The 25,827-nt window shown below is 39.7% G+C and overlaps 1 protein-coding gene across 11 annotated transcripts in view; it reads left to right on the forward strand.

Moving 5' to 3' along the window:
- The window catches only part of LOC308394034 (semaphorin-5B-like), a 45,222-nt gene extending 26,892 nt beyond the window's left edge, over positions 1-18,330 (forward strand). For 6 of the 11 annotated variants that reach the window (XM_080878140.1, XM_080878145.1, XM_080878143.1 and 3 more), the window contains 20 exons: positions 984-1,083; positions 1,540-1,585; positions 1,721-1,783; positions 1,924-2,022; positions 2,510-2,723; positions 2,815-3,100; positions 5,056-5,191; positions 6,595-6,802; positions 6,901-7,108; positions 7,668-7,785; positions 7,953-8,137; positions 8,361-8,504; positions 8,601-8,748; positions 9,561-9,786; positions 10,744-10,965; positions 11,628-11,798; positions 12,739-12,888; positions 13,197-13,232; positions 14,221-14,432; positions 14,532-18,330. In XM_080878140.1, the coding sequence (XP_080734266.1) occupies positions 984-1,083; positions 1,540-1,585; positions 1,721-1,783; positions 1,924-2,022; positions 2,510-2,723; positions 2,815-3,100; positions 5,056-5,191; positions 6,595-6,802; positions 6,901-7,108; positions 7,668-7,785; positions 7,953-8,137; positions 8,361-8,504; positions 8,601-8,748; positions 9,561-9,786; positions 10,744-10,965; positions 11,628-11,798; positions 12,739-12,888; positions 13,197-13,232; positions 14,221-14,432; positions 14,532-14,693 (3,134 nt within the window). In that variant the 3' untranslated portion in view covers positions 14,694-18,330. The remainder of the gene's footprint in view (positions 1-983; positions 1,084-1,539; positions 1,586-1,720; positions 1,784-1,923; positions 2,023-2,509; positions 2,724-2,814; positions 3,101-5,055; positions 5,192-6,594; positions 6,803-6,900; positions 7,109-7,667; positions 7,786-7,952; positions 8,138-8,360; positions 8,505-8,600; positions 8,749-9,560; positions 9,787-10,743; positions 10,966-11,627; positions 11,799-12,738; positions 12,889-13,196; positions 13,233-14,220; positions 14,433-14,531) is intronic. The other 5 variants (XM_080878149.1, XM_080878150.1, XM_080878141.1 and 2 more) reach the window with 2 other exon arrangements.
- Positions 18,331-25,827: the final 7,497 nt, after the last annotated feature.

The raw sequence follows: 25,827 nt of genomic DNA on the forward strand, positions 1-25,827 counted from the left end.
CAGTTCTGATTGGCTGTCATACTGCTCAGGTGGTGGTTTTCAATTAAGGGCATGTAATATCAACCATGATAGACTAAAGTTATAAAGAAACTTTCAAAACAAAGTTCTTGATAAGATGGAAAAGTCTTAAGCCACCCCTCATTTCTTTATATTTTGCTTAAAGGGAGGCAGACATACTTATCTTTTAAATTGGTTTTGAGCAATGTTTCTTCAGGATTGGATGTTGTCTTTTTCACATGTTTTTAGCCCAGTCCTTGTACTTGACCTGGCAAAAAAGGCACCTTACTCAAGCGATGAACCAGTGTTGGGTCTACACACAATGGACAACTTAGGAAAGATCAAAATTTTAATTGGTTCTTTGTGTATCTTTAGGCACTTTGCGACTAGCAACCCGTTACAAAACAAATAATTTGTTCCCATTTGTTTAATAGAAAGACATAAAATTGTAGGTGTGTCCCAAAGAGCTACAATGTAAAGGTCTGTAATATCTCAGTATGGTATGCAATGTGTCCTTAAAAAAATCTGAGACAACTGCACAAGTTGAGAGAAAAAAGTAAAGACCTGACAGATATACCTTACTTATCTTATTACTTTGACATTGAACAGTCTTATGTAATGGTAAATTTATGTTGTTGAATTCAAGATAAATTATTTCAAGAGATTGCTAATTAATTAGAACAAGTAATATAATATGAAAATTGGGAGACTTCCAGATCTTTATTTCCTACCCTATAATTTTGGAAAATAAATCAGTACTTTCAGTCTGTTTAAAAGCCTCCTTTCTGGTCTTAGGCCCTACGATTAAAGATGAGTTGTAAAGTTGGCAAAAGGCAAACACTGGATAATGGATCTTTTTCATCTTCTTCTCTTGTCTCTCATATTTCATGTTATCATCTCCTGCTTTTCCTTTCACTTACTTTTATACTCTTTCTTCTTATTTTTTTTCCCCTCACTCCTTATCATTTGATTATTTGTGCATCCAGCACTGAGGTCTTGGGTGTCTGAGTTCTCACATCCAGGTGCAAAGGACTTCTCCCAACTTGCTTTGGACCTGAGACGAAACCAGCTTGTTGTAGGAGCAAGGTACCAAATAGCATGCATTACTCAAACAGTAATCATACAGCATGTTACTAGCATACAGTGGTGTAAAGTGGATACATGATGTGTCATCATAGAAGCGTGCCAGCGTTCATATCCTGGACAAGCCCCCAATTCTTACATGATGATATTTCTGGACATAAACACGGGAAATACACACAACATTTATTTTTTTAAATTAAAACACAAAGTCCCGAAAGCCCAAAGACAGCACTAAAGGGTAAAGACAGCTCTTAAATGGAGTAAAAAGACCCAAAAGGAAGAAGAAAAAATCCAGCAACACAAGCTATACAGTTATTTTGCCCAGGCGGCACAAATGTGTTTTGATCAAACTGTGTCTGGACAGAAGTTGGGAGATACTAGAGGATAACATTTATATGCTGTACACTGCTACTGTGAGCAGTCTGTTGTTTTAGCTCTAAAATAAAATATCTTTTACAGAAATTTCCTCTTCAGACTGAGTTTGAATAATACCTCCCTCATACAGGTAAGGTTAAGACTACACAAAAATGAACTACTGTCAAAGACATTTTATTTTTAAACATTTTAACAGTATCTCTTATTAAATATAAAAGGTCCAATATAAAAAAAAAACATTCTACAATTGAACATTTCTCCTCAGGCAACAGAATGGGCATCCGATGAAGACACAAAGCGCTCATGTCAGAGCAAAGGCAAATCTGAGGTATTGTGCTGTGACTGAAATACAGATATTTGTCTGTGTATTCAGAAACATATTACGTTAGACTGGATTATGTTATTATATGATTATATTATATTGGACATTTTGATGACAAAACTGAGTTCTGGCGTATTTGTCTGCAGGGTGAATGCCAAAACTATGTACGGGTTTTGCTGATAAGCGGAAGGACGCTCTTCACATGTGGGACCAATGCTTTTACCCCGGTCTGCATAACCAGACAGGTTAGTAAAATGGCAGTTTTTGCACTTAAGTAGAATTAATGAAACTATATGACAAGAAAATACATATTTTATAGTCTAAAATCCTTTTGGGGTAATTAAAAGAAAGGCAATTATAAGTTGCTAGAGCTCAATGTAAAATGGAAAAAGGACATGGAATTTAAAAAGGATAAAATCAAGAAATCTGACAATAAAAGTCATTTTCTTCTAGTCACTTTGATTAGCTAATTTATCTTTTCTCTATATATTTTGTAATTATATTTAGTAATTATAAATAGTTTTGGTGCCTTTGTGATCCTCAGATGTCTTCAGCAGCTTTGTGCATTTGGGAAATGATAGAAACTGAAGATTACATTATTAAAAGTTTTGAAATTCATTAAAAGTTTTGAAATAATGTGAATAAAGCGATAAAAACAGAAAGAACAAATCGCTTGTCAACCCACTAAAATAGCAGGAAATGCTTAGTTCAGTTTTCCCTTCTTTTCGTCAGATTTCTAACCTCAGCCAGGTGTTAGACACTGTGAACGGTGTTGCCCGATGTCCCTACGACCCGCGTCACAACTCCACTGCCATGATCACAGAAAAGGGCGAGCTGTATGCTGCCACAGTGATTGATTTCTCTGGACGTGACCCAGTGATCTACAGGAGCCTGGGCAACATGCCGCCCCTGCGCACCGCCCAGTACAACTCTAAATGGCTCAACGGTTAACAAAGCACCACAAAGTTTGTCCTTTTCATCACTCTTTCGTTGGTCCATCACGCTGACCTGTGTCTCTGCCTCTTCTATTCTTCTAGAGCCTCATTTTGTGTCTGTTTATGAGATTGGTCGTTTTGCGTACTTCTTCTTGAGGGAAACTGCGGTGGAAAATGACTGTGGGAAAATGGTGTTCTCTCGAGTGGCTCGGGTCTGTAAGAATGATATGGGTGGACGCTTTCTATTGGAGGACACCTGGACCACCTTCATGAAGGCTCGCCTCAACTGCTCACGCTCAGGAGAAATCCCCTTTTACTACAACGAGCTCCAGAGCACCTTCTACTTACCTGAGCAAGATCTGATTTATGGCATTTTTACCACTAATGTGTGAGTTCTGTTTGTTAATAATGTCATTTCATAGACTTTATGTCACAGTCTGGCGAGGGCAGACTGTATGAATTGACAAGAAGGACCCAAAATGCAGACTCCAAGGAACAGGGAACAACACTTGAATGTTAACAAAAAGCAAGCCGTTTAATATGGCTGGTAAAAAAGGAACAAACAAAGGGCAAGGCAGACTGAAGTAAAACTAACATTACCCTAAACTGGGAGAACTAAACAAACAACAAGAAAAACCTAGACATGAAACTTGGAAACATGGCGTGGCCAACAGACGACCTGACAAAGAATGACCAGAACACACCGACTAAATACACACAGGAGGATAATGAGGGAAATGGAAACACATGGAGAAACAGCTGACACACATGAACATAACAACGTCACAAGAGGAGAGTAAAACTAAAAACATTGAACATAGGAACACCGGACCCCTTCAAAATAAAACAGGAAACATAATGCAGACATGACAATATGAGACTCACAGACATGAAACACATGAAGGGCAAGGGAGACTTCACAGGGGTTGAAAACACAAGGGGGAACTGATAAGCAAATGAACATAGGAAACCTAATGAGCTTAAACATATAAACATCAAAATGAACTAAAACTCAAAACACTGGGTCACTGTGTCATAGAGTATATCCTCCTGAGAACCAGTCTGTTCATTTATGTCCTCTTTAATGGACGTTTGTTTTTGGTCAATATATTTTGACTTATTTGAGCTACCCTAATAAGTCCTGTTGTTTTCAAAAGTGTGTTTGGGTGGCCTCTTTCAGCTCCAAATAGGCAGGACATCACAAAAAAGTTACAATGAAAGAAACTTTCCTCGGTTCTCAGGAGGATATGAAAGAAAGATGCACTCACTGTAGCCTCACCAACAAATTTTGTGTTTTTGCTGTTACCAGCTTGCTTAACGTGGCTAAATATAGACACAAGGATGGAGTGCTAAGCTAGCTATTGAAAGCTAGCTAGGTTAGCAAATTGTGTTCCACTGACACACATGCTGCCACACTGACACACTGTCAGTGTCTGTATATAAGCATGTGTTTTGCTATGTTCAATTTTAAACTTGCATTTATTTAATATAAATTAACACTGTCGCTAATAGTCCTTTTGCAACAGTAGTCATTAGCCAATTTGTCCTAAATACAATCAATAATGCATAGAATTGACTCAAAAGAGTTAGACAGCCTGTTAGTACAATGAACTACCCAGAAGGCAATACTGTCTGTCACATAATTTCACAAAATTGGTGGAAAATATGGGCATGAATTAGCTGAGGTGAGACTATAGCTAGCAGCTACAGTTGTCTGTGCACCTACAGGTCACTCCAGGTCTACACAACCTTAATTACACATAGCTTTAAAGCATTTGTTCCTGGACAGCTGCCATGTACTTTGTCATTGTCTATAAAAACCAAGACAGGTTATTATACTGTGCTAGAAATGTGCTTTTTTCTTCTTTAAAGTCGTAAATGTTAACACATTGGCCATTAAAGGAACTGGATTATTTTGGCACTTGTACATTGCCTTATTTAAAGCCAAGTAAAAAACACTTGGTTTGGTAAGTTACAGTGATATTGTGTACATTAGTCTTTTTCTGGCTAATATACCTAGACAGCATTTTGAGGCTTTTTAATAAAACTTTGACCAAAAGTACTAACTATTAATATCTCTTATCATGTTTGTATGAAAGGTAATTTATTTTGGCAAATGTGTCCTCTCGCATATCAGCTGTGCCATTGGGGCTTGCTTTAAGACTACACACTAATGTTTATTCCATAGAGTAGTTTCAACTGAGGCAACTAAAAGGTTATGTTTGTATTTTACTGTTAAAATAGAAATATGTGCTTTTCTGTAGAGATGTGCTCAAGAATGTTTGCTTTCCTTCACATTCATTAGCTAAGACCTGAGCATTGTAATTTCCTGTGCTTCTCTAGAAACAGCATATCAGCTTCTGCTGTCTGTGCTTTTAATCTGAGCGCCATCACCCAAGCCTTCAATGGCCCATTTCGATACCAGGAGAACCCGCGCACTGCTTGGCTGGCCACTCCAAACCCTATACCCAACTTTCAGGTAACTCATTTCAAAACATGGACAATGACAAAGAATTCAGACCTCTTCATACATATGTATTTTTCTCTGAGAACATGAGGTTGGTGAGGACACTAAAGCAAACAGCTTTATCTTGCCACAGTTGCCCAGCAATTCCACGAAGGCTTGTAAAGAAATTTTCAAAAGATTGACATCCACTTCATCACTCTGTGCTGATTGCAGATATCTAAATGCAGTGCAGCAGAGAAGTTTTGCTCAGCTCCAACAAATACATGTCCCCAAAATAAATGCTTGGCAAATTTCCCAATGCATCTGCAAAGTGCTGTTCAGTTTGAGCTACAGGGAAACTGTAGTCACATTTCCTGTTGTATAATGTCTGTATATAAGCTTGTGTTTTGCTATGTGCAATTTTAACCTTGCATTTATTTAATATAAATTAACACTGTCGCTAACAGTCCTTTAGCAACAGTAATGATCTTGCCTGAAATTTTGTCCTTAAATATAAAACAAAAAAGCTTAACAATTTTTTCATGAAGCATTTGTTGCCTGTAAGATTGCCATTAAGCTAGCATGCACAAAACTATTTACATGCCTAACGATAATAAGATATCCATCATCGGACTTTACCCTTTTTCTTTTTTTTTTACTGTGGACACTGTAAAAACCAGGAACTTTTCTGTCATTTAATTGTTTATAACTTCATTACTTTGGTGTAGCATGCATAGCTGCAGGGGAGGTCTTTATCAGTTGAAAAAGATATAAAACTTGTGAAAATACAGTTAAAAGTACCAAATATCTCTCCTCCACATTTTCTAGCGCCTTCCAGTGGGCCAAATTTTAATCTTTACTGGGCCAGTAAAGATTAAGGCCTTATGTTTAACACCCCTGCCTTATGTGGAGGTGCAGTGCACAAACACTGAATGAGGAGCAGCATCAGAAGAAAATGGGCTTTTGAGGTGGAGAATCTTAAGAGACGTGTGTTTAAATGCATGTTTCAGCTAGACGAAGAACTAAGAGACTGCATAATTGGCCAGTATATTACAAATAAGACTTTTCTGGATTATGAATTATGCAGACTGTCTATAATAACACAGTATAAGAAGTCTAAGGAGCTTGGAAAGAAAAGCGTCTGGACTTCAAGTTGCTTGAAGACGTTTCACCTCTCATCCGAGAAGCTTCTTCAGTTCTAGGGTCAAATGGTGGAGAGTCCCAGATTAAACCCTGTGGGAGTTTCCCCCCAAGAGGGACAAAAGGACCCCCTAATGATCCTCTACCTAATCACATGAGCCAAGGTGTGAAAACGGGCTTCTTTCCAAGCTCCTTAGACTACGATGACCTGGAGGACTAAGAACCTTCACAGACACAATATGAGAAGCTTCCCTTTCACTAAACGCCCTTCTGCTGCCTCCTTCTTGACTGCTCAGTGTGGCACGTTAGAGGAGGGCGCCAATGGGGGAAACCTGACAGAGCGCAGCCTCCAGGACGCCCAGCGGCTCTTCCTCATGAATGACGTGGTCCAGCCAGTAACCGTCAACCCCCTGCTCACCCAGGACAACCTACGTTTCTCTAAGCTGGTGGTGGATATCGTGCAGGGCCGACACTCTCTCTACCACGTCATGTACATCGGCACGGGTGAGACATGTTCTAATTAAAAATTAGAAAATAATCACTCGAACCGTTTTTTTTATCTGCTATCCTGGAGCTTGCTCTTATTACTATTATCTTAAAAGAATATGGCACCATTCTGAAGGCTCTCTCCACAACCAATAAAAGCCTGCATGACTGCTACCTGGAGGAGCTCAGGATCCTGCCCGAAGGGAAAGTGGGGCCAATAAAGAGTCTGCAAATTCTCCACAATGACAGATCACTGTTTGTGGGCCTCAATGACAGATTGGTGAAGATCCCATTAGAGCGCTGCTCCAGCTACCCAACTGAACGGTTTGGTCCAAGATTTTCTACAATGCTTTTAGTCTTTATACCAAATAGAAACAAATATACCTACAGATTAATGAACATAAGAACCATAAATATGACCGAGTATAAATATTTAGCATAAGAAAAATGAAAAATTGTAGCCTTTAGTCTGTGTGAGCCTGCACATATATTGATTTTCTGGTGCTGGTGATGAGTGGGCAAATCTACTAAGAAACACACGCGGGTGTCCAAGTCTTAAGGGCCTGCGAACAAATGCTGACAAAGATGATTCTGTTAAGAGCCCTATTTATCTTCCCTACAAAGAGACACATTTTGGACTGTCAGGGTACAGTTCTGCAAGACTCAGAGCAGACATATCAAGCAGGCTTTTATGAATTTTGTTGACAATGAGTACACTGCTGGAATAGTTGACAGCTTTCTCACTCAAAACACAACAGGAGATCTTTTATGAGCAGAAACACAACAATCAGTAGATTGTCCGACTTTGTGTCAGCTTAAAAATCTGCAAACTGCTAAAGAAAGGCATCTACAGACACTGATAGTCTATCTAAATACCTGTTAGCTCCTGCATGGAGGCCCGGGACCCTTACTGTGGCTGGGATCATAAACAGAAGCGGTGCACCACCATCGAGGAGAGCTCCAACATGAACCAGTGGACGCAGAACATCACTGAATGCCCTGTAAGACACTGGGTTTGTCTGTTGTATAGATCTTTCCTGTCTCACTTCTACGGTAATAAGAATTTCATCACAAGTTCCCTGTTTGATAATAAAAAACAAAAACTCATTATCACTAGCCTAATATAGCATGCTAATTATCATATGTGATTCTCTAATCCTCTCTGGAGGTGAGGAACCTGACTCAGGATGGTGGTTTTGGTCCGTGGAAGCCTTGGCAGCCTTGTAACCACGATGATGGTGATGGCTCCATCAGCAGCTGTTTGTGTCGGTCGCGCTTTTGCAATGGACCGGTGGCCAGATGTGGAGGGATTGAATGCAAGGGCCCGACGATCCAGGTGGCAAACTGCTCCAGGTATATTTCTTTTCATGCAGACATCCATTATTCCCATACTAATCCTTTGAAATCAATCTTTGAAAAAATGCACTGTTATGTAAGTAAATCTAAAAATAGTCCTTTATGTTCAACTATATTCTAACAACTAATACACTCATAAAAGGAGACAGTTTGCTTAAAAAACACATTCGTTTTAAAACATCAGGCTCAGTCACATCCCTTCTTATGTTCTCTTTCTCAGGAATGGCGGCTGGACTCCCTGGTCATCGTGGGGCCAGTGTAGCAGCAGCTGCGGCATTGGGTTTGAGGTGAGGCAGCGCTCCTGCAATAACCCCGCACCTCGCCACGGCGGTAGAGTCTGTGTCGGCCAGGGACGGGAGGAGAGGTGAGGAGGTTACTTCAGAATTTAGCGATCAGGCCCGATTACTGCATTACAAAGCTCTGTGTGTGAGTGAGTGTGCATTCCTCTTTGTATTTCCAGGCTGTGCAATGAGAAAAAGCCATGCCCACTTCCCATAGTGTGGACTGCGTGGGGACCCTGGGCTCACTGCAGTGCTGACTGTGGTGGGGGGGTCCACTCCAGGACGAGAAGCTGTGAGAACGGAAACAGCTGTCCTGGATGTGCTACGGTATTTTTGCTCTATATGTGAAGAGAAGAGAGTAGGCAAAATAATATCCGAGTTGATTTGCAGACATGAGTGACCTACTTGTCTGTTTTTATTACACAACAAGATTAAGGACGTTTGTTTTCCCCACAAGTACCTCAGATTGTACAGCAGGTACACACAGTCCCCGCTCTTTCTGCTCAGTCTCAGTCTGCTAGACTTGGGGGAAAACATCTGTCTATCTGTCCACATCATAGGCCACTTTATTAGGTATACATTTGAACTCTGAAGCCCTGCCATTTTTTGGAAACACTTGGGAAATCTGAGCCAACCCAGTCTATCTGCTCTGCTATTCTATTTCTAGAAAGCTTCTACATTTTTTTTCATTTTGTATTGTCAGAATTATTTATTTATACTTACTAACAATATTTATACTTACTTTTTTGAGGGCAAAAAAAAAAGTCAAAGTTAGCTGTTGTAGAGAAAAACTTTCCGAGCACTACCCAATTAAAGGGCTGGAAGTCCTTCTGCATTAAACTTTAATGTCTGTACCTGGGGAAAACTCACATCTAAAAAGGGTTTTGTTCTTCATTGCATTCAATAAAGCTCAAGTTTATGTCCTATTAAATACAGTAAGTTGCTGCATGATTGAGCCCTCTCCCAGGAAAACTGTAATGTTTGTGTTGTTTGGCAGGATATAATAAGGCAGCAGGCTCTCTCTGCAATCAATTGGGAGATGTAGCTGTGATAGGATAGACAGCAGTAGCTGTAGCCTGCTGGGATTTGCCTTTTCATTAGCTCTAAAGTTGATGAGCTGTTTCCATCCTGTTCTGCAGGAGTACAAAGCCTGTAACCTGGAGGCTTGCCCTGAAATTCGTCGTAACACCCCCTGGACCCAGTGGATGCCCGTCAATGTAAGCCAAGACGGGTCACGGCAGGAGCAGAGATTCAGGTACACATGCCGGGCACTTCTGCCGGACCCCCAGCAGCTCCAGCTGGGCAGGAAGAAGGTGGAGACCCGTTTCTGCCCCAACGACGGGTCTGGAGCTTGCCAGACTGACTGTGAGTACTGGAAATAAGCTGGGAGATGTGGAAAAGCGAGTTTAACAACTTAGGGAAACTAGAAATGTTGCCATATTTTCTGTTTGTAAGTCACAGCAGATGTGCTTGATTGTAAATGTGCAAACACAGCTGTTGCTGTGATTACCTGCTAGAATGCAGGTGTACCTGGATTCCACAGGGAGGGTAAGCGGGGGTAAATTTTTTAAGGTTTGAATCATTTTTGTGAAGTTTTTCGACTCCATACAGCAGTCGTACACACGCTATCTGCCTAGAGCTGTATCTGTCTGAGCTTTTATCAGCACTGCTGGTGGCATATCTCCCAGTATGCCACGCTAAACACAGCTGGTTTCCTGTCTGTGGACATCAGTCAGCAGATTGATTAAACATCATTGAACTGTTGTGGGGAAGCAGATGTCCTCTTCCTTCATCCCTCAGAGTCATCTAAGCTTCTTTCTCTTCTCCCTCATAGAATCTGGATTGTATCACCCTTTGGGTATTTACTCCAAAATAAGTAAAGCTGAGGAAGTGGGAAATGTCATTGTTTTTCGCAGCTTGTGTGACTGCTCTCAAGTTGTCATCCTCAGAAAAGAAAATCTTAATGAAATGTTTCTGGTGGCCTCATTTAAAAGCCTCAGGAAGCGCTTCTGATTCATATGTAAATAATTTGCAATTGTGGGTATACCAACTGTATGTGTGTGTCAGCGTACAGGGAAATCTAGCTCATTTTGTGCCTGCATTGTACCTCGCTAATTGTTGTTTCATAACAGGCTGGCTGCTGAGCTTAGCAATAAAACCATACAATAGCGTGTCTCCGATTTGAATTCAGAGAAAATTTCTGACTCGTTCAGCAGATTGTGGCAGATGTTGTGATCGACTTGTATATTTTTTTAGTGTAATTTGTTTCCCTTGTTTGGATTCTAAGATAGAGAACAAAATGTGTTTTATATTTGTTGCCAGCTTTGGTTGAAGACTTAATGAAGACAAGTGTCCGAACTTCATCCCAGCCACAAGGTGCCCGATGGGGATCCTGGGAAACGTGGTCCAGCTGTTCCCAGCAGTGCTCCAGAGGCTTCCGAACTCGGAAACGCAGCTGCTTGACGATAGAAGGGAGGATCAACCCCAGCGCCTGTGTGGGATCGCCGGTGGAGTATCAGGACTGCAACACTCAACCGTGTCCAGGTAACAGAGAGCTTCTAGTGCACTGTACCTCACAGACTGTATATAAATGGTGGACACAACCACAGTGACATTACCAGCTGGACACTGAGGTCCCATTAAGCATTAAGCCTAGAGCTGATGTTGATTGGGTGGTGGATCTGACTGCAGAACTGTGGTCACTGCATGCTCACGTGTTAGCGGCTAACAATCATTAGGTACCCACATCCTAAAGCATGCATACATTAATTTCCTGTCTGTCTTTATTCTAGTGGGGACGATCGTTTACAAGATGAATGTATGTTGTATGTCTCATTTATTGTTGTGTTTCATTAAATAATCAATCATTAAATCATTAATTCAGTATATAAATAATTGAATATTCATTCATTTAATTGAATTTAATAATTCTTTTTTTCCAATTTTAATTTATTAATGGCACATTTGATTTATTATTTAATGATATATTTATTTAATTCGTTTTGGTACTCATGGCCCTCCGCAATAGACCTCTGCACAGTTAGACTTTTTGCTACTATATGAATCTCCCCCTGGTGGCCAGTGGAAAAAAATGCCAATTAAAAACACTTGTGCACTGAGGTCACAGCTACATGAAACTGTTATATACCATCATTAGCTTGCATTACATTGTGTTACATTATTATGGGGTTTTCTTCTAAATCTAGTGAATGGAGCCTGGTCTTGCTGGTCTGCCTGGTCCCAGTGCACGTCCAGCTGTGGAGGCGGGCACTACCAGAGGACTCGGACATGCAGCAGCCCACCCCCTGCCAACGGAGGAGATATCTGCATAGGCCTGCATACTGAAGAGGCCCTTTGTAATATACACGCCTGTGAGGGTATGAAGGGATATGTGAAGCCGCACTATGGAAGGTTTCAGACAAACCAAAGATGTGTAATGGTCACAGATGGATCAGTTGAACATATTACATCACTAGCAGATTTTGTCTGTGTCTAGGTTTGAAGACAAAAGCTTTCTAACTGAAGTGAAGATGAGTAAATTATGGTACAGATATTATCAGCAGTTATAATATGAATTTCTGTGTCTTAGGGGGGGGGGGATTCACTACAAAGGACTGCAGTTAATCTGATTTGAACATTAATGTTGTGAAGTTAAAGATAAAAGTCAGCTTATAACTTTCTTACAAACAACCCCTTTATCCAAATTTCTAAATTTTTAAAAATTCATTACAATTATTACACCATTAAAAATACTCTCTAGATTCTCTCAGTCTATCTAGATTAAATAACGGCTTCTTCTTTGGCCACTGATGGGAAATCTCCCCCACACGGGCCAATCAATATTTGTGATGAGAAGGAAAACAATGTGGCCGTTGGAGCCTCTCCCAGCATGCGTCGTCTGAAGGTCGGAGAAGGAACGGAAAAACAGTTAATGAAATAGCTCCAAATTTCCCTATCGATGTGAATTTGGATGCGAGCAGCTTCTTGTATATCTTTATTCCCTTGGACTTTGAAAAGAAGAAAAAAAATGCAGAGACACGGGAGGCAAATCGGTGTAATCAACTCCTCGTCCATTTTAGGCTTTTGTTCGCGAAACAAAGCGATCCCGGGAGGCACACAAGGTTGCTGACTGATGATGATGACCATTGCACTGATGCACTGTGGCCAGAACTCGTCAGGCTGCACTCTTGGTGACTTACCACACAGTTCCTCTCCTTGCAGAGGAGGTTGAGTTTGTTGGTGATTGGAAAAATGCTCATTTATTTTCCTGTTTCTCATTTGGACGTTTGTCGTTTTCCCTGATTCCTGTGTTTGCAGGTTGGGGTGAATGGACAGAGTGGGGGGACTGTGACGACGAGGGCCTGCAGCATCGTACCCGCCGCTGCGATGAGAACCAAGAGGCTGAGGTCAGTCTCTGCCAGGGCAACGTCACCCAGTCTAGGCCGTGCCAGCCTCACGAGGTGCCGGGTAAGCGCATGATCGCACATGTAAACAGGACCGCTGCAGACTGTTGCAGATATAAGCTGGAAAAATTAACTTGAATGAAAAGTTTAATCAGGCACGCTAAATGCTGACTTGTTCACTCTGCATTTGGAGAAAATTAAAAAGATGAATTAGCGGAGATGTCAGCAGCGTGCCTACCTCGAGAACAGGGAAGGCTTTGTGAGAAATTAACTACTTTTGTCTTGTTTGATCTCTCGGAGCTGCTGTGATTTTCTTTTTTCTTCTTCTCTACATTGATGGCTTTTTTTTTTTTCATTTCTCTTTCTCTGCAGTCATTTTGCCCGGTCAGGAGGACCAGAGCTGTGGAAGTGAGTGAAAACAACTGATGTCTTTCTGTTCACTCTCCCCCAAATAATTACACATTGTTCCCAGCTTACACACATACACACCTCCTGCGCTCTTCAATTCCCAGCATGAAATATCTGCAGGGTTTCCTGCTTTTCTTCCAGCGTTGCATCCAAACCAAATCAGTATCTCCTCGGTTTAATTGGAGGATGTAGCAACAACTAGCCATTCTTGTAAAAGTTATTGGCTTTCTTCTTCTCCTGATGTGTACCACACAGTTGGTACCATATTGACTTTTGTTTGTGACTTCGGCCCCGCGTGGCACGGGATTGGCCGAAAATGTGGAATCGATATTGGTCCCATTCAGGTAGTGACATGAACTTTGAGTTGCTTTTAGTTCCTCGCTTTCTTTCCCTTCTAACAAAAGCTCAAATTTTTTACACCACCTTCTAGACAGACTATTTTCTATTACAGTGAAAATTTTACCTCAAAAGTGTTGCAAATGCATACGACATGACCCACGAGCACGAGAAATTTCACACTGCCAGCTCTTCACAGATCCACAAATATAAGCTGCGTTCAAGTGGAAGTGGAAAACTAGGAAATATAAATTCTGTATATTTTGAATATCAATATAATCCTGGTCAATGTGTTCTCGAATTTGGAAGGAAGGAAGCTTTTTTGCAAGAGAAAATGATACACAGCTGTTTGATCCTGTGTGGTCAAACAGCTTATTTGCGTCTGGATCAGACGCAAATAAGCTGTGCACACAAATAGTTACACACAAATTGCACACATTCGTAAACTTAGTTTATGCTTGCGGATCATATCGTGTGCATTTGTAACATTTTGAGGCAAACTTCACTTAAAACTTCATCAGTGTTATTTAGTGTCCTCGATTGTTTGTCATCTCAGCCTATCATTACCCATCCCCTTACAAGGCTACATTTCTCACTGGTTTAACAATGGCTCTGTTTCTGTGCTCTTCCTTCCCCGCCTCCCTGTGTACAGCCTTTACCTTGTTCCAGCTGGCAGCTGTGGGCTTAGCCAGTTTCTTTGCAGCAGCCCTCCTGTCAGCTCTGGCCTTCACATACTGTCACCACCTGAACCGACCATCGGCAGAGTCAGCGGTAATCCACCCGAGCACACCAAACCACCTCACTTACAACAAGCAGGGCAACGCCACGCCAAAGAATGAGAAGTACATCCCCATGGAGTTCAAGGTGGGCTTGTAATTACTTTAAATACATTTCTAAATGGTTGATAGACTCTAAAGGTTTTTAAGTGAGGATTTTTATAAAACACGGTTTGCCATTTTGTAGATGCTGAACAAGAACAACATTCATGTCAACGATGAGACATGCAACCATTTCCCCTCTCCGGTGCCCTCAGGCAATATGTTTGCCACCACCTACTACCCTTCCAGTTTGAGCAAGTACGACTTCCATCCAGACTCGCCCTGCAGGACCTACATGCACAGCTGAGAGGAGGCCGGGCTTCAGCCAACAAACTCATCCACCACAATGTGCTCATCATTCAGAAATCAGAGCAAAGTCTTAAATAGTCTTAAGGTAAATACCAAAATGATTTCTATTAGAGTTATTCATGAAATACCCAAATATTTGGCCATGCAAGTCATTTTGGTTTTGGACTATTTCTTTGCTTTAAAGCAGTTCCAGCTGTGTGTCACAACTCAATATCATTTTTGACCACAGCGCTGAGATTATAAAGATTTCGAGTATAAATCACTCAGATGTAAAATTCCTGTTTAAAAAATCTGACCCGTCTGCGCACCATCTCCCTGCACGATTTGTCATTTTACCCTAACAAGAATAAATGTCTGCCAGCCCAAAAACCCTGCAGTCAGTCAACGTGGACTGTGTGGTGCTGTAACTAGGGAAGATTGAATTTATTAATCCCAGATTTGGGGACTAATAATCTTCAAAATAAGGTCAATTGTGTAAATATAAAGGAAGAAGCAAAACAAAGGTGATCCCAAATTACAGTTCACATATAAAGAAGCGCTACTGAGAGCACATCGTGAGTGTCTTTTTAGTTTTCCGCATCTATAGGAAGTTCTTTAAATTCTTATATTTTGACGGTACTTTCAGTATCCCACAAAAGCCGGCAGCCTTTTCGTTTCCTCCCTTTCTTCACCATGTAGCTGCCTGTTTTCTTAGAGCCAGAATGAGAGGTGACTGGTTTACTGATTGCAGAGACTATGAGCCAGTAACCAAGAACGAGCTGTGGGTGGTCCGATCGATCCGGCCCTTGTTTCAGATGTTGTGCGTGCATCTGTTCGTGAGCCACAGTGCATCAACTTTTACCTCCCAGAGGAGGACTTGTTTTGTTTTGTTTTTTAAGGCTCGTTTGTTCTCTGATGAAACCACCATCTACAGGGATCCCCCCCGTCTACTCACTTCACCCTCCCTGAAGTGCCCTGGTCATGCTCAGGGTGCCAGAAAGCAGAACCCAAACCTCCAGGGCTTGAACTCCGCTGACATTGTGTGTAACTGGATCCACTGGACTCTTTTGCAAAGACTGATTTCCATGATAAAAAAACAGATCCATGAAATGATGGGTATTAAGGAACATCTCCACTCTGAATAAAGCTAAGAAATAAACAGACTCGCAGCTTATTCGCTTTAATTTTCATACTTAGCTGGCAAAACGATGGACAGCAATCCTGAAGAGGACATTTTTGACACGCTTGACTTCGTACTGTACATTGGTAAAAAAAAAGAAAAGAAGAAAATGCATGTTTGCCAACTTTTCTATCAGCAGAATGAACAAATTATTTTAGGGGTGTTCACAGATTCATGCTGATTCAGCTATGGAAAAATATGGGGGCGTACCGCCCCGATTTTACAAGGCTACTGTTCAAAAATCACCAAAAACAATACAGCTGTTCATGTATATTTCAACAGAATGTGAATAATTCATTATCAGTGTTAGACTTTTCAAATGAATATTAATTTCATGCAACAAAATGTAACTTTTTTGTGATTAACTTGCTTATGGTGGCTACAATTTTTGTTTTTATTTAATAATAATGGATACTTTATTGATCCCCATGGGGAAATTACTTGTTTTTCTCTGCATTTGACCCATTCACTCTGTGAAGCAGTGGGCAGCCCACTAAGCAGGCGCCCGGGGAGCAGTGTGTAGGGACGGTACCTTGCTCAGGGGTACCTCAGGGTAGCCGTTAAGTGGATTCGAACCGCCGACCTTCCGATCATGGGGCGACCACTTTACCTACTGAGCTATCCCTGCCCCCTTTAATAGCACATACTGAAGTGACTGGGAAACAACTGCTGCCCCCAAAAAATACAAAAATGTTTTGGTTTATGTTTTGGTTCTGCACAAATTTAAAATGTAAAACTTTAAGATGATAAAATGTGCTTAAACGTTGGTGTTTTCCATTGAGGAAGACAACGTAGAAAATAACTGGTTTCTCCCTGCACGTCTCTTAATTCAAAATTGATCAAATTTTGAAGCTGCTGAAGTTCAAACTGAGCAACAGAATGATGAAGAACGATGAAGACAACAGTAACTCAAACCAAGTACGCAGATGAGCATAGGCTACAGCAGCAGAATACCACACTGGATGTCAGTCCTGTCAGCTAAGAACAGAAAACTGAGGCTACAATTAACACAAGCTCACCAAAATTGGGTAATAGATGGGAAAAATGTTGCCTGATCTGACAAATCTCAATTTGTATTGTAACATTCAGACGGCAGGGTCAGAATTTACCTTTAATCAAACCTCAGCAGGTAGCAGAATTGTGTGGGGAACATTTTTTTAATATAGTCTTTTGCTTAAACTCCGCCTGAGTAATGTTGCTGACCATGTTCATCCCTTCATCGCTACACTGTACCCATCAATCTCTGAAGAATGCTTCCAGCTCCTTTGTGAGTCTATGCCACAAGGAATTATGACAGTTATGAAGGCAAAAGGGAGTCAAAGTTATTACTAGTAAGGTGTATCTAATGAAGTGGCCGGTGAGTGTAACTTAAGTTTCGTCTCGTGATGGCGTGTCTCATTACTTGGACAACATTGCACACACTTGTATAAATGTGTTTTTCAGCTATTTGTTGCTTATTTCTTCAAATGGTGGGTAATTTTTCTTACAATGTGCCATTTTTTACATAATATAAAATATAATGTAATACATTTCCTGGGGAAATTATTAGGTAAATAAATAGGGGCATCTTTGGCACGGTTACTCGGTTAATTTTCCACTGTTAGGAACATGGAAACAAAATCGTTGCTTTTAGCTGAAAAAGCTGTTAATGTAACTGGATTGGAGGTGCACTGGTTGATCACTGGCTCTAGTTTCCTGATGATTTGTGCCAGATTCTGTTTTGATTTGCCGAAAAAGCCCAACCTCAAACTCTACTGCTGAAAATTTCCCACATAAAAGTCACTGTGAGAGGAAATTGAAAAATGTGTTGGCTTCTAGTAATACCAAAAACACTTTGCACCCTTAACCTCTAAATCATAACAAATTTGAACCGAATTGTATATTTTTATTTTAAAACAAATAAACTTTACAATAAAGTAAAGTGATTTTTTTTGGTGTTAAATCCAAGCCCTGTGTTGTTAATGATAAAACGTATATTGCATATTTTGTGTCTCTAATTTGTAAATACCAAGAAGTGAATGCACCAGTTTCTCAGCATTTTTACACAGCATGAAACAAAAAGCCCCGATAGTACAATATGTGTGTTTATATACATGTAACTGCATGTACTGACATTCTTTCATGAATATACAGTCCATGTTTGTGTAAAGTGTACAAATGTTTGAATGTATTTAACCAAGAAAGTGGAAATGTCTTTTTAAAAACGGTGTTCCTACCCTGTCTGCGGCAGAGAAAGTGAGTTTTGTATTTAAAGGCCACTTTGGTGTCAAATCTGATTCACACTGGACACAATTTATCCTCATATTTTAAGAAAAATCCCCAAAATGGATTTGTTTTGCTCCCAAAAACGCTTGTGTTAAATATGATTGATGTGACTTAACACTGCCTTTTGGACACTGTGAACTTTTGCTACTCTATATTTTTCTATAATGTACACTGAAAAAAAACAATGAAGATGACAAAAATACATTTTGGTGCCAATAGTTTGATTGTCATTGCTTTTTTCCCCCTCACATCACCAGCAGGTAAAAATTGAATAACAGTACTGCTATATGGTGACGACCACACCATTTATTGAAAAATATATCAAATAAGTGCAAAAAATCTTTCAAATTCATGATGAAATCTGCTCGTTTTGGACTACAAATGTCTTCTTTTAAAACGGAGACAATGGATTTTAGGATTTTTAAGGATGAGGAAGTAAAAATTGCAAATGCCTAGTATGCCTTGCAGACAACAAGATCAGGAATGTGCAGTTTTAAGACTCTTTATGCCGTTCTATTCAGTTCAAAAAGATCAAATGAACTATTTTATTCAATCGATCTTTCTGATTGATTTAATATCTTGGATGTCTCTACACCACTCTACAGTATGCTGACTTTACAGCTATCTGCAAATAGACTAAAGACTGAGCTGATACAGCAAAGTTGAATAGAGCACAAGGCAACATAGGCTGGAGCTTTAAGTTTAGAGGTTAGAGGATGTGCTGAATGCCCAACAGATCAGGAGAAATATGATGCCCACACTAGCCTTGCTTCTGAGTAAGATTACGTCCAGGCAGTTGTACCCGAGGATACGAGGTCAAACTGGAGAAACTGACCATGATGATGACATATTTTGCAATTTTAAATCACAGATATTGGAATTTGGGGGGGAAAAACTGCACAAAGGATTTAACTGTAATAAGATTTATTTTGTGTATTAAACCAAAATCAATATTTCCAGCTGAGGTGAGGAGAACCACTGAAATGTCAGCACTTTGGTTTCTAAAAATGATTGTTTCTTCAGCTGTGAATGTTATTAGGAAAAATGCTGCTGTCAGAGTGCCAGGCCAAACGCTGAGAAAGCAGAACCAGGCAGTCTCTATGTGTCCCGCTGTATTAGACCCTCTGAAGTGGTTGATTTTGGTAAATTTTGGTACCTAAAAAGAGTCATGCACCCCCGCCCACCCCCTCACACTTTACCTCATTTGTAGGGACAAACTGGGGCCACAGCCCTGCACAGTTAGAGGTAAGACTAAGTGATGAGCAAGCACAGCTACTTTGTTTTCTTTCTGATGTCACACAAAATCACTCCAACTCCAAGCATGGGCTTGAGCAAATAAATATAAGCTTAAATAAGAGAGGACAGTCATGAAAACAGTGGGACATCACTATCCAGCCCCCAAAATAGACTAGAAATAAAACAAATGGGCTCAAAGGCATAAAAATAATTGCTGATATAGCTTTTCTGTGCACTCAGGTGTTATTCCCTGCAAGTCGTTTGACTGCAAAAGGTCACAAGGTGTTCTTCTTTTAGCGACTTCACTGCCTCCACTTCCCTCATGTCTTTAATATTTGACGTTGTTTGAGAGCAGACGAGCTTACAGGTAAGTCAAAATGGCAACTTTACCATTTTGTATACCGGGGTGAATATGTTTCTATCTTTGCAGGTCAACAGAGTATAACTGATAAATAATACAAACAGCAGGAGCAGGTGGAGAAGGGAGGGAAGGTGCAGGTGCCAGTAAAGCTGAAAACATTATCTGCACTATGTCCTCCGTTTGTTTACTTACTCACGTTACTAATCTGTTAAAGAAGCAGACTTTTACTTTGAAATCTTTTTAGAATGGGCAATTTGAAATCATCTAAGCTTTTGACTAAAGCTTTGATTAAATATCTGGCACCAGTATATTCACAGTGCAACTTAACCGGCTCTACAGTTTTGGGCATGTTACTGGACTAATCAAGCATAACGTTTCATCACTGAAAGTAATTCTTCTGTTCATGAATGCAAGTAAATGACTGTAATTTGGCAAGTAAATAAAAAATAAATAAATAAATAATAATAATAATAATATGCTTTACCTTTTTCTTAAAACAGTAGATTTGTAAATTCATGGATAACAATTAATAAATTTTAGCCTTTGGTAATTAACCAGTAACTACCAGCACTGTTACTCTGACTGTTAATAACTTCAGTGACATAATTTCATTTAATGTGGTAAATTGGTGGCATTACCCATTACAGTACTGGATAACACTGTATAATAATGTCACATTATTAAGCATTAGCAGGTGCTTAATTTATCATTTATATGTTATTACGCCTCCAGTGTGTTTCATTTATAAATACAGATATGTTTATAAATATATCTGTATTTACAAATGGCATACTAAGGAGGAGTAATGATATATAAATGATGAGCACTTTATAATACCTTAATAATGCTTAATAGTGTGACATTGTTATCTACCTAGCACTTCTGTAAATAGTACTATTATTACTACCTTTACTTCGAGCACTTGAACGTTATTTTTTATGGCATACTTTTGCTGTAAATGTACACAGGCAGACAGTGTGAAATGTACTTGGCATCCTTTGGTACTCATGTGAACAATTAGAATATGCAATGTCAAAAAAAGTAGCGCTAACTCAATAAACAGGATGCACAACACTCTGCATGCCTTCATAATGGTGATTTATGCAGAATGTGGTCTTGGGATAGTCACTGCTGAAGAGCTCTTGATTAGTGACAAATTTCAAAAGCTAAAATTTCAAAGCTGCAGTCAGGTCTGTTGCTTGCCCACCGCTAATTTACCGCGGCCTTTGTGGGATTATTGCTTCTGTAAGATAAAAGGCGCTGCAAGGCCGAGTTCTTAGAAATCCTGCTTTCTGTGACTGAGGCTGTAATCCTGTTTGTGCTTCCCACTGTAAGAGCAGTGCTGCTGGATCATGGCAGTAACAGCTATGTCTGCTGTTGGAGAAGCCACACCTTCCTGCCCCAAAGTACATGACACATGATTAAAAGTGTGGAAGGAAAAATCTTTAAAACACGTAATACGCAACGATGTTTTCTACATGTGCGTGCTTTTTGTGCACATTAAATAAATTCATGGTGTTTCTATGCTTGCCAGGATAAACACCTGCCTGTTTGAATACATACATGCACTTACATATGCTGTTTTTATTAAATATATTAAATCATTTAATAACTATTTACAAAAGGCACCAACCGCTGATTAGCTCACATTTTTAATAAAAGACCAGCGTCTACCCATCAAGTCCCAAATGCTTTACTTCACATCACTGCCCCGAATAGATGGCACTCCAGTGTTTGTTGTTCACAGTCCAGTGAGCAGTTCTGCTCTGCTGTCTGAGAGTTTAATCTGCTGCTAACAAAACGCCGGGTCACCAAAATAGTCAACCCTCACGCAGCATATTAATTTATTTATTCATGTGAATTTCTGTTTCCACCCCTTCCCATTTAGGAGCAGGAAAAGAAGAGTGTAGAGTCCATAAATATTTCACAGTACAAAGAAGATGAACTGCGCTCACTAGTCACTTTATTAGGTACAGCTGTTTGTCTAATCAGTCTCTTTACACAATCTCACCAAAACTGAACAATAAAGACTCGAAAAAAGTTCAGTAAACAATGTGAAAGCAACTTTTCTTGGAACATTTTGGGTCCTTTAGGGCCCTTTAATACCAAATGATAATGATTTAAACCTACCTGAGTATTGTTACTAACCATGTTTGTCACTTCATGATCACAGTGTACTCATTTTCTGATGGCTTCCAGCAGGATAACACATCATCATAAGCTCAATAATCGTGGTCATGTTTCTTAAACTAACCACGATCTCAGTCTAATAAAGCATCTTTGGGATGTGCTGCAACAGGAGATTTGCATGATGGATGTGCAGCCAACAAATCTCCAGCAACTGTGTGACAGTATCACGTCGACATGGACCAAAATCTCGGAGAAATGTTTCCAGCACCCTGTTGAATCAATAATGTGAAGAATTAAGGTAGTTCTGAATGCAACAGGGGCCCAACCCAGTACTGAGAAGGTGTAACTAATAAAGTAGCTGTGCAGTATTTATTCACAAAGGTGTTGTCACTCACTGTTTGCACCTAGTTGGTCCCTGATTTAATAACTTTGAAGGGTTTTTTTGTTGCCAGATATCATTTCTTGTTTGCTCATTTAGTTAATAAGCAGCAGACCCTAACCCATAGTTTCAGTCACAGACATATGCAAGCAGTTTAATAATTTAAAGTGTGAAATCCACCTTTGACATTTACTCATGGAGCTTTTTCCCAATCTTACATAAATACATTAAAATGTAACCACGATTGAGTCTCTGTAAGAGAGCTGGTTGTCTTTACATCCCATAATACAATCCATATTATCCCAACTTGAAGCAAAAACAACTTAATCTGTCCACTTTAAAGCCAGTTAATCTGCTATGTTCACTTGTTTGAAGGTTTCTCTGATCAAAGTGCCTCAGAACATAAATCAGTGTATCAAAGTATTTTTTGTTTTTTTCAATATATGAAAAAAAAGTGCCACGCACTGACACACAGAGGAACATTAGCAATACCTTTATTTTTTTGTTTTTGCCTCCGGGACACTATACATCACATGCTTCCTCTGCAGAAGCCAAAAATAAAGTTTCTGCTTAGATTTTGTTATCCTTGCCAGCGGACCGTTATGTTTTCATCCAGGCTTCATGCGATGCACGCCTGCAGATACAAGAGATCGCGTGAGAGAAGAGATGGCTGTAAAAGCACAGTGACTAAGATATTCTCAGGCTATACAATAACACAGTTATTGTATAGCCTGAGAATATCTTACTCACCTGGTCAATAACTGTGTTATTGACCAGGTGAGTGCAGAGGCATTCAGGTACCTTGGAGGAAAAAAAACAAACAACAGATAAGAACCACTCAGTGTCTCAGAGGGCTGACTAATGGAGGAGCTGGCTTGCCCTATAACATGTTCTTTGTTAAAGCTGAAGCTTCTCTGCAGATACAAGTAAAACATACTGCATGCATCTGTTGTGACATTTTGCTAGAAAATTATTTTAAATGATCTAATAACAACATAAACTCAATTATCTTATGAAAAAAGAAAATGTTGCAGATCTACTCTCAAAATTTTACAGCCAAAAAGCGTTTGGCACAATTCTCAGTTGGAAAACTGTGATCTTTATTTGCAGTTAGACAAACTGAACCAAGAGCTCTTCTAGTAAATTAAAATGTGTTTTTGCAGTTTCAGATGCAGGACAGTCCATCAAATTGATTGTGACCACTTCATTGACTTAAAACTGATGTGTGCTGTAATTTACTGACTCACCGTGAAGTTATAGAACCACACGGATTTCTCCCAAAGATCGGGTTATGTGACAGATAGTAATATTACTGCTTTTGACCAATCAGCAGTGGCTTGAACAATGTCAAACTTCTGTGTTATTCCAGAATTCCAGTTTTTCCACATCACCTGCTCCCACACTTGTGCTCATAACATCAAAACTAATCATGGTAAATTGAGACCAATGCAGTGTGTTCGATAGTTGTTCTAAATGTTGTTGTTTCTCTTGGATATTTAGGCATTAGTGAAATTTGTGGCACAAAAATGGTGGCATGATATTTGATCATACACCCTGTTCATGTAAAACTAGCACAAATGATGCTAAGCATCAGCATTTAAGACACTGTGAGTACCAGTGAAATAACTTAAATCTTTAAAAAAAAAAAAAGTATAAATGATCAGGATTTTGATTGCAAAAGCTGCCACACAGGACAGGCTAGAAAGAAAGAAAGAAAGAAAGAAAGAAAGAAAGAAAGAAAGAAAGAAAGAAAGAAAGACATTCAAAGAGAGTGACACAGTCTGGAAGCCTGGAATAGGTAGGAAACAAACGATTTCAAGGACTGGAAAGAAAACTGGTGAGAGATGTGTCTAAAGACAGAGCAAGTGTCAGGACACCAGCGAATGACTTAGCAAAGTTGGGAATTATAGTCTTGAAGAAATAAAAAAAATCACTAGAACCCTGTACAGGAGTAGACTGCGAGGTTTCAGACCAAGAAAAACCTTCAAGCCAGATTGAAGTATGCAAAGATATACAACAAGGAGAAAGAGAATGGGCTGAGATTGCTCTGAGACAACACATTACACAGCTAACCGTTAGCATCAGGGGGGTTAATAATAATTTTGATCCTGGTAGTTTTTGATTTTTGTGAAATTATTTTGTTTCTGTGTGCAAATTAAAATAATATAAGCATCCAAAATATAACAGGAATGTCTGGAAAAGCTCTGCTCTAATTAACAGCACTTTGTAAATACTTAAAGAAATTACATTTTTATTGGGGCCTAGTGCTTTGTCTGTACATCTGTGGTGTATACAGTAAAAGAAATGTCATTTCATGTACCCGATGCACTAACTCAAATGGACAGTGGTGAAAACATACTTCAGTTGTGCCCCTGAACCTACTGGTGGGTCCAATAAACAGTGTTCGGTCCTTGTTACGGTCCCTTTGATTATACTGCCATCTGCTGAGCAACACGTGAAACAACATGAAAGTGGGGTTTGCAGAGAATATGAATAGTTGGTATTAGCTCAACATTAATATGTCGATAACATACACAGTTCCTTTCTAAGTTCTCACAATCCCAAGTCTTTCTTGGGACTGAATAAAAACCCCTACTAACCTGATTTATTTGTTCAGATTTTTCCTGAAGGCTAGTCCACGTTTCTGCATAGGTGTACTGTCTGCGAGTCTATATTTGGGGAGGGTAAATCGCCCCCTATAAGCATACATGCCACATATCACTGATGCCTGCTTACAGTACAGGCAGGTATCAGTTTGGTGATGCAGAAATGAAACAAAGAAATGGAAACTTACCTGTTTTCTTGTTACATAAAAATGATTTTAATAAGCCAAACGCTTGTTGGAAGAGCTGATGAGACAACAAACGAACTCATCACTGGAGGGAAATAAAAAGAATCTCTTGGCAACCGTTTAGTATAATGAGAACTGCAGAAGCTGAAACAGCCAAGAGCTAGATCCAAAGCTAAAGGTAATCATGACGGACAGCAGAAAAGAAAGACACTGTTATATGTAGAATTATTATTGGGGTTATTAATTTTATGACAGGGGTGCACCTAAATTAGACATAACAATAGCTTCATCAACCTTGAGTATCCCCCCCCCCACACACACACACACACGGGAACACAATATATATATATAAAGGTCCCTCAGTTTAAGTGTCAGAGAATTTTTTTTTTACTTTTTTATTTTAAAGGTTCACAAGACTTAACGTTTGAAGTGTGCCGAGAAGAAGAAATCTTTCTGTTTTTGTAGAGGTGTAGCCTCTAAAATAGCAGTGCATATGAAGCTCATTTACTCTCAGTGGTTTTTAAATTGTTTTAAATTTTGTTTACTATTTTGAACACACATGAATACACGTGAAAACAAGATAAAACAAGACAAAATAGGATGTTATATGTATTCTTCATTATCACACTTCAGCAACAGCAGTGGGTTTTTTTTTAATAAACTGCCGAATAAATGTGTCAGGGGCTGTTAGGGCTTTGAGCTTAAATTAGCTCCCTGTTATGTTTAAAATAGTCACCTGAGGCGTTTTAAATGGTAACACCCCCCCACCACCCCCTCCTCTGCTTCTAAAATAGTTCCGTCCATCATCAGG

Source organism: Rhamphochromis sp. 'chilingali', assembly GCF_963969265.1.
Source record: "Rhamphochromis sp. 'chilingali' genome assembly, chromosome: 3".
Taxonomy (NCBI): domain Eukaryota; kingdom Metazoa; phylum Chordata; class Actinopteri; order Cichliformes; family Cichlidae; genus Rhamphochromis; species Rhamphochromis sp. 'chilingali'.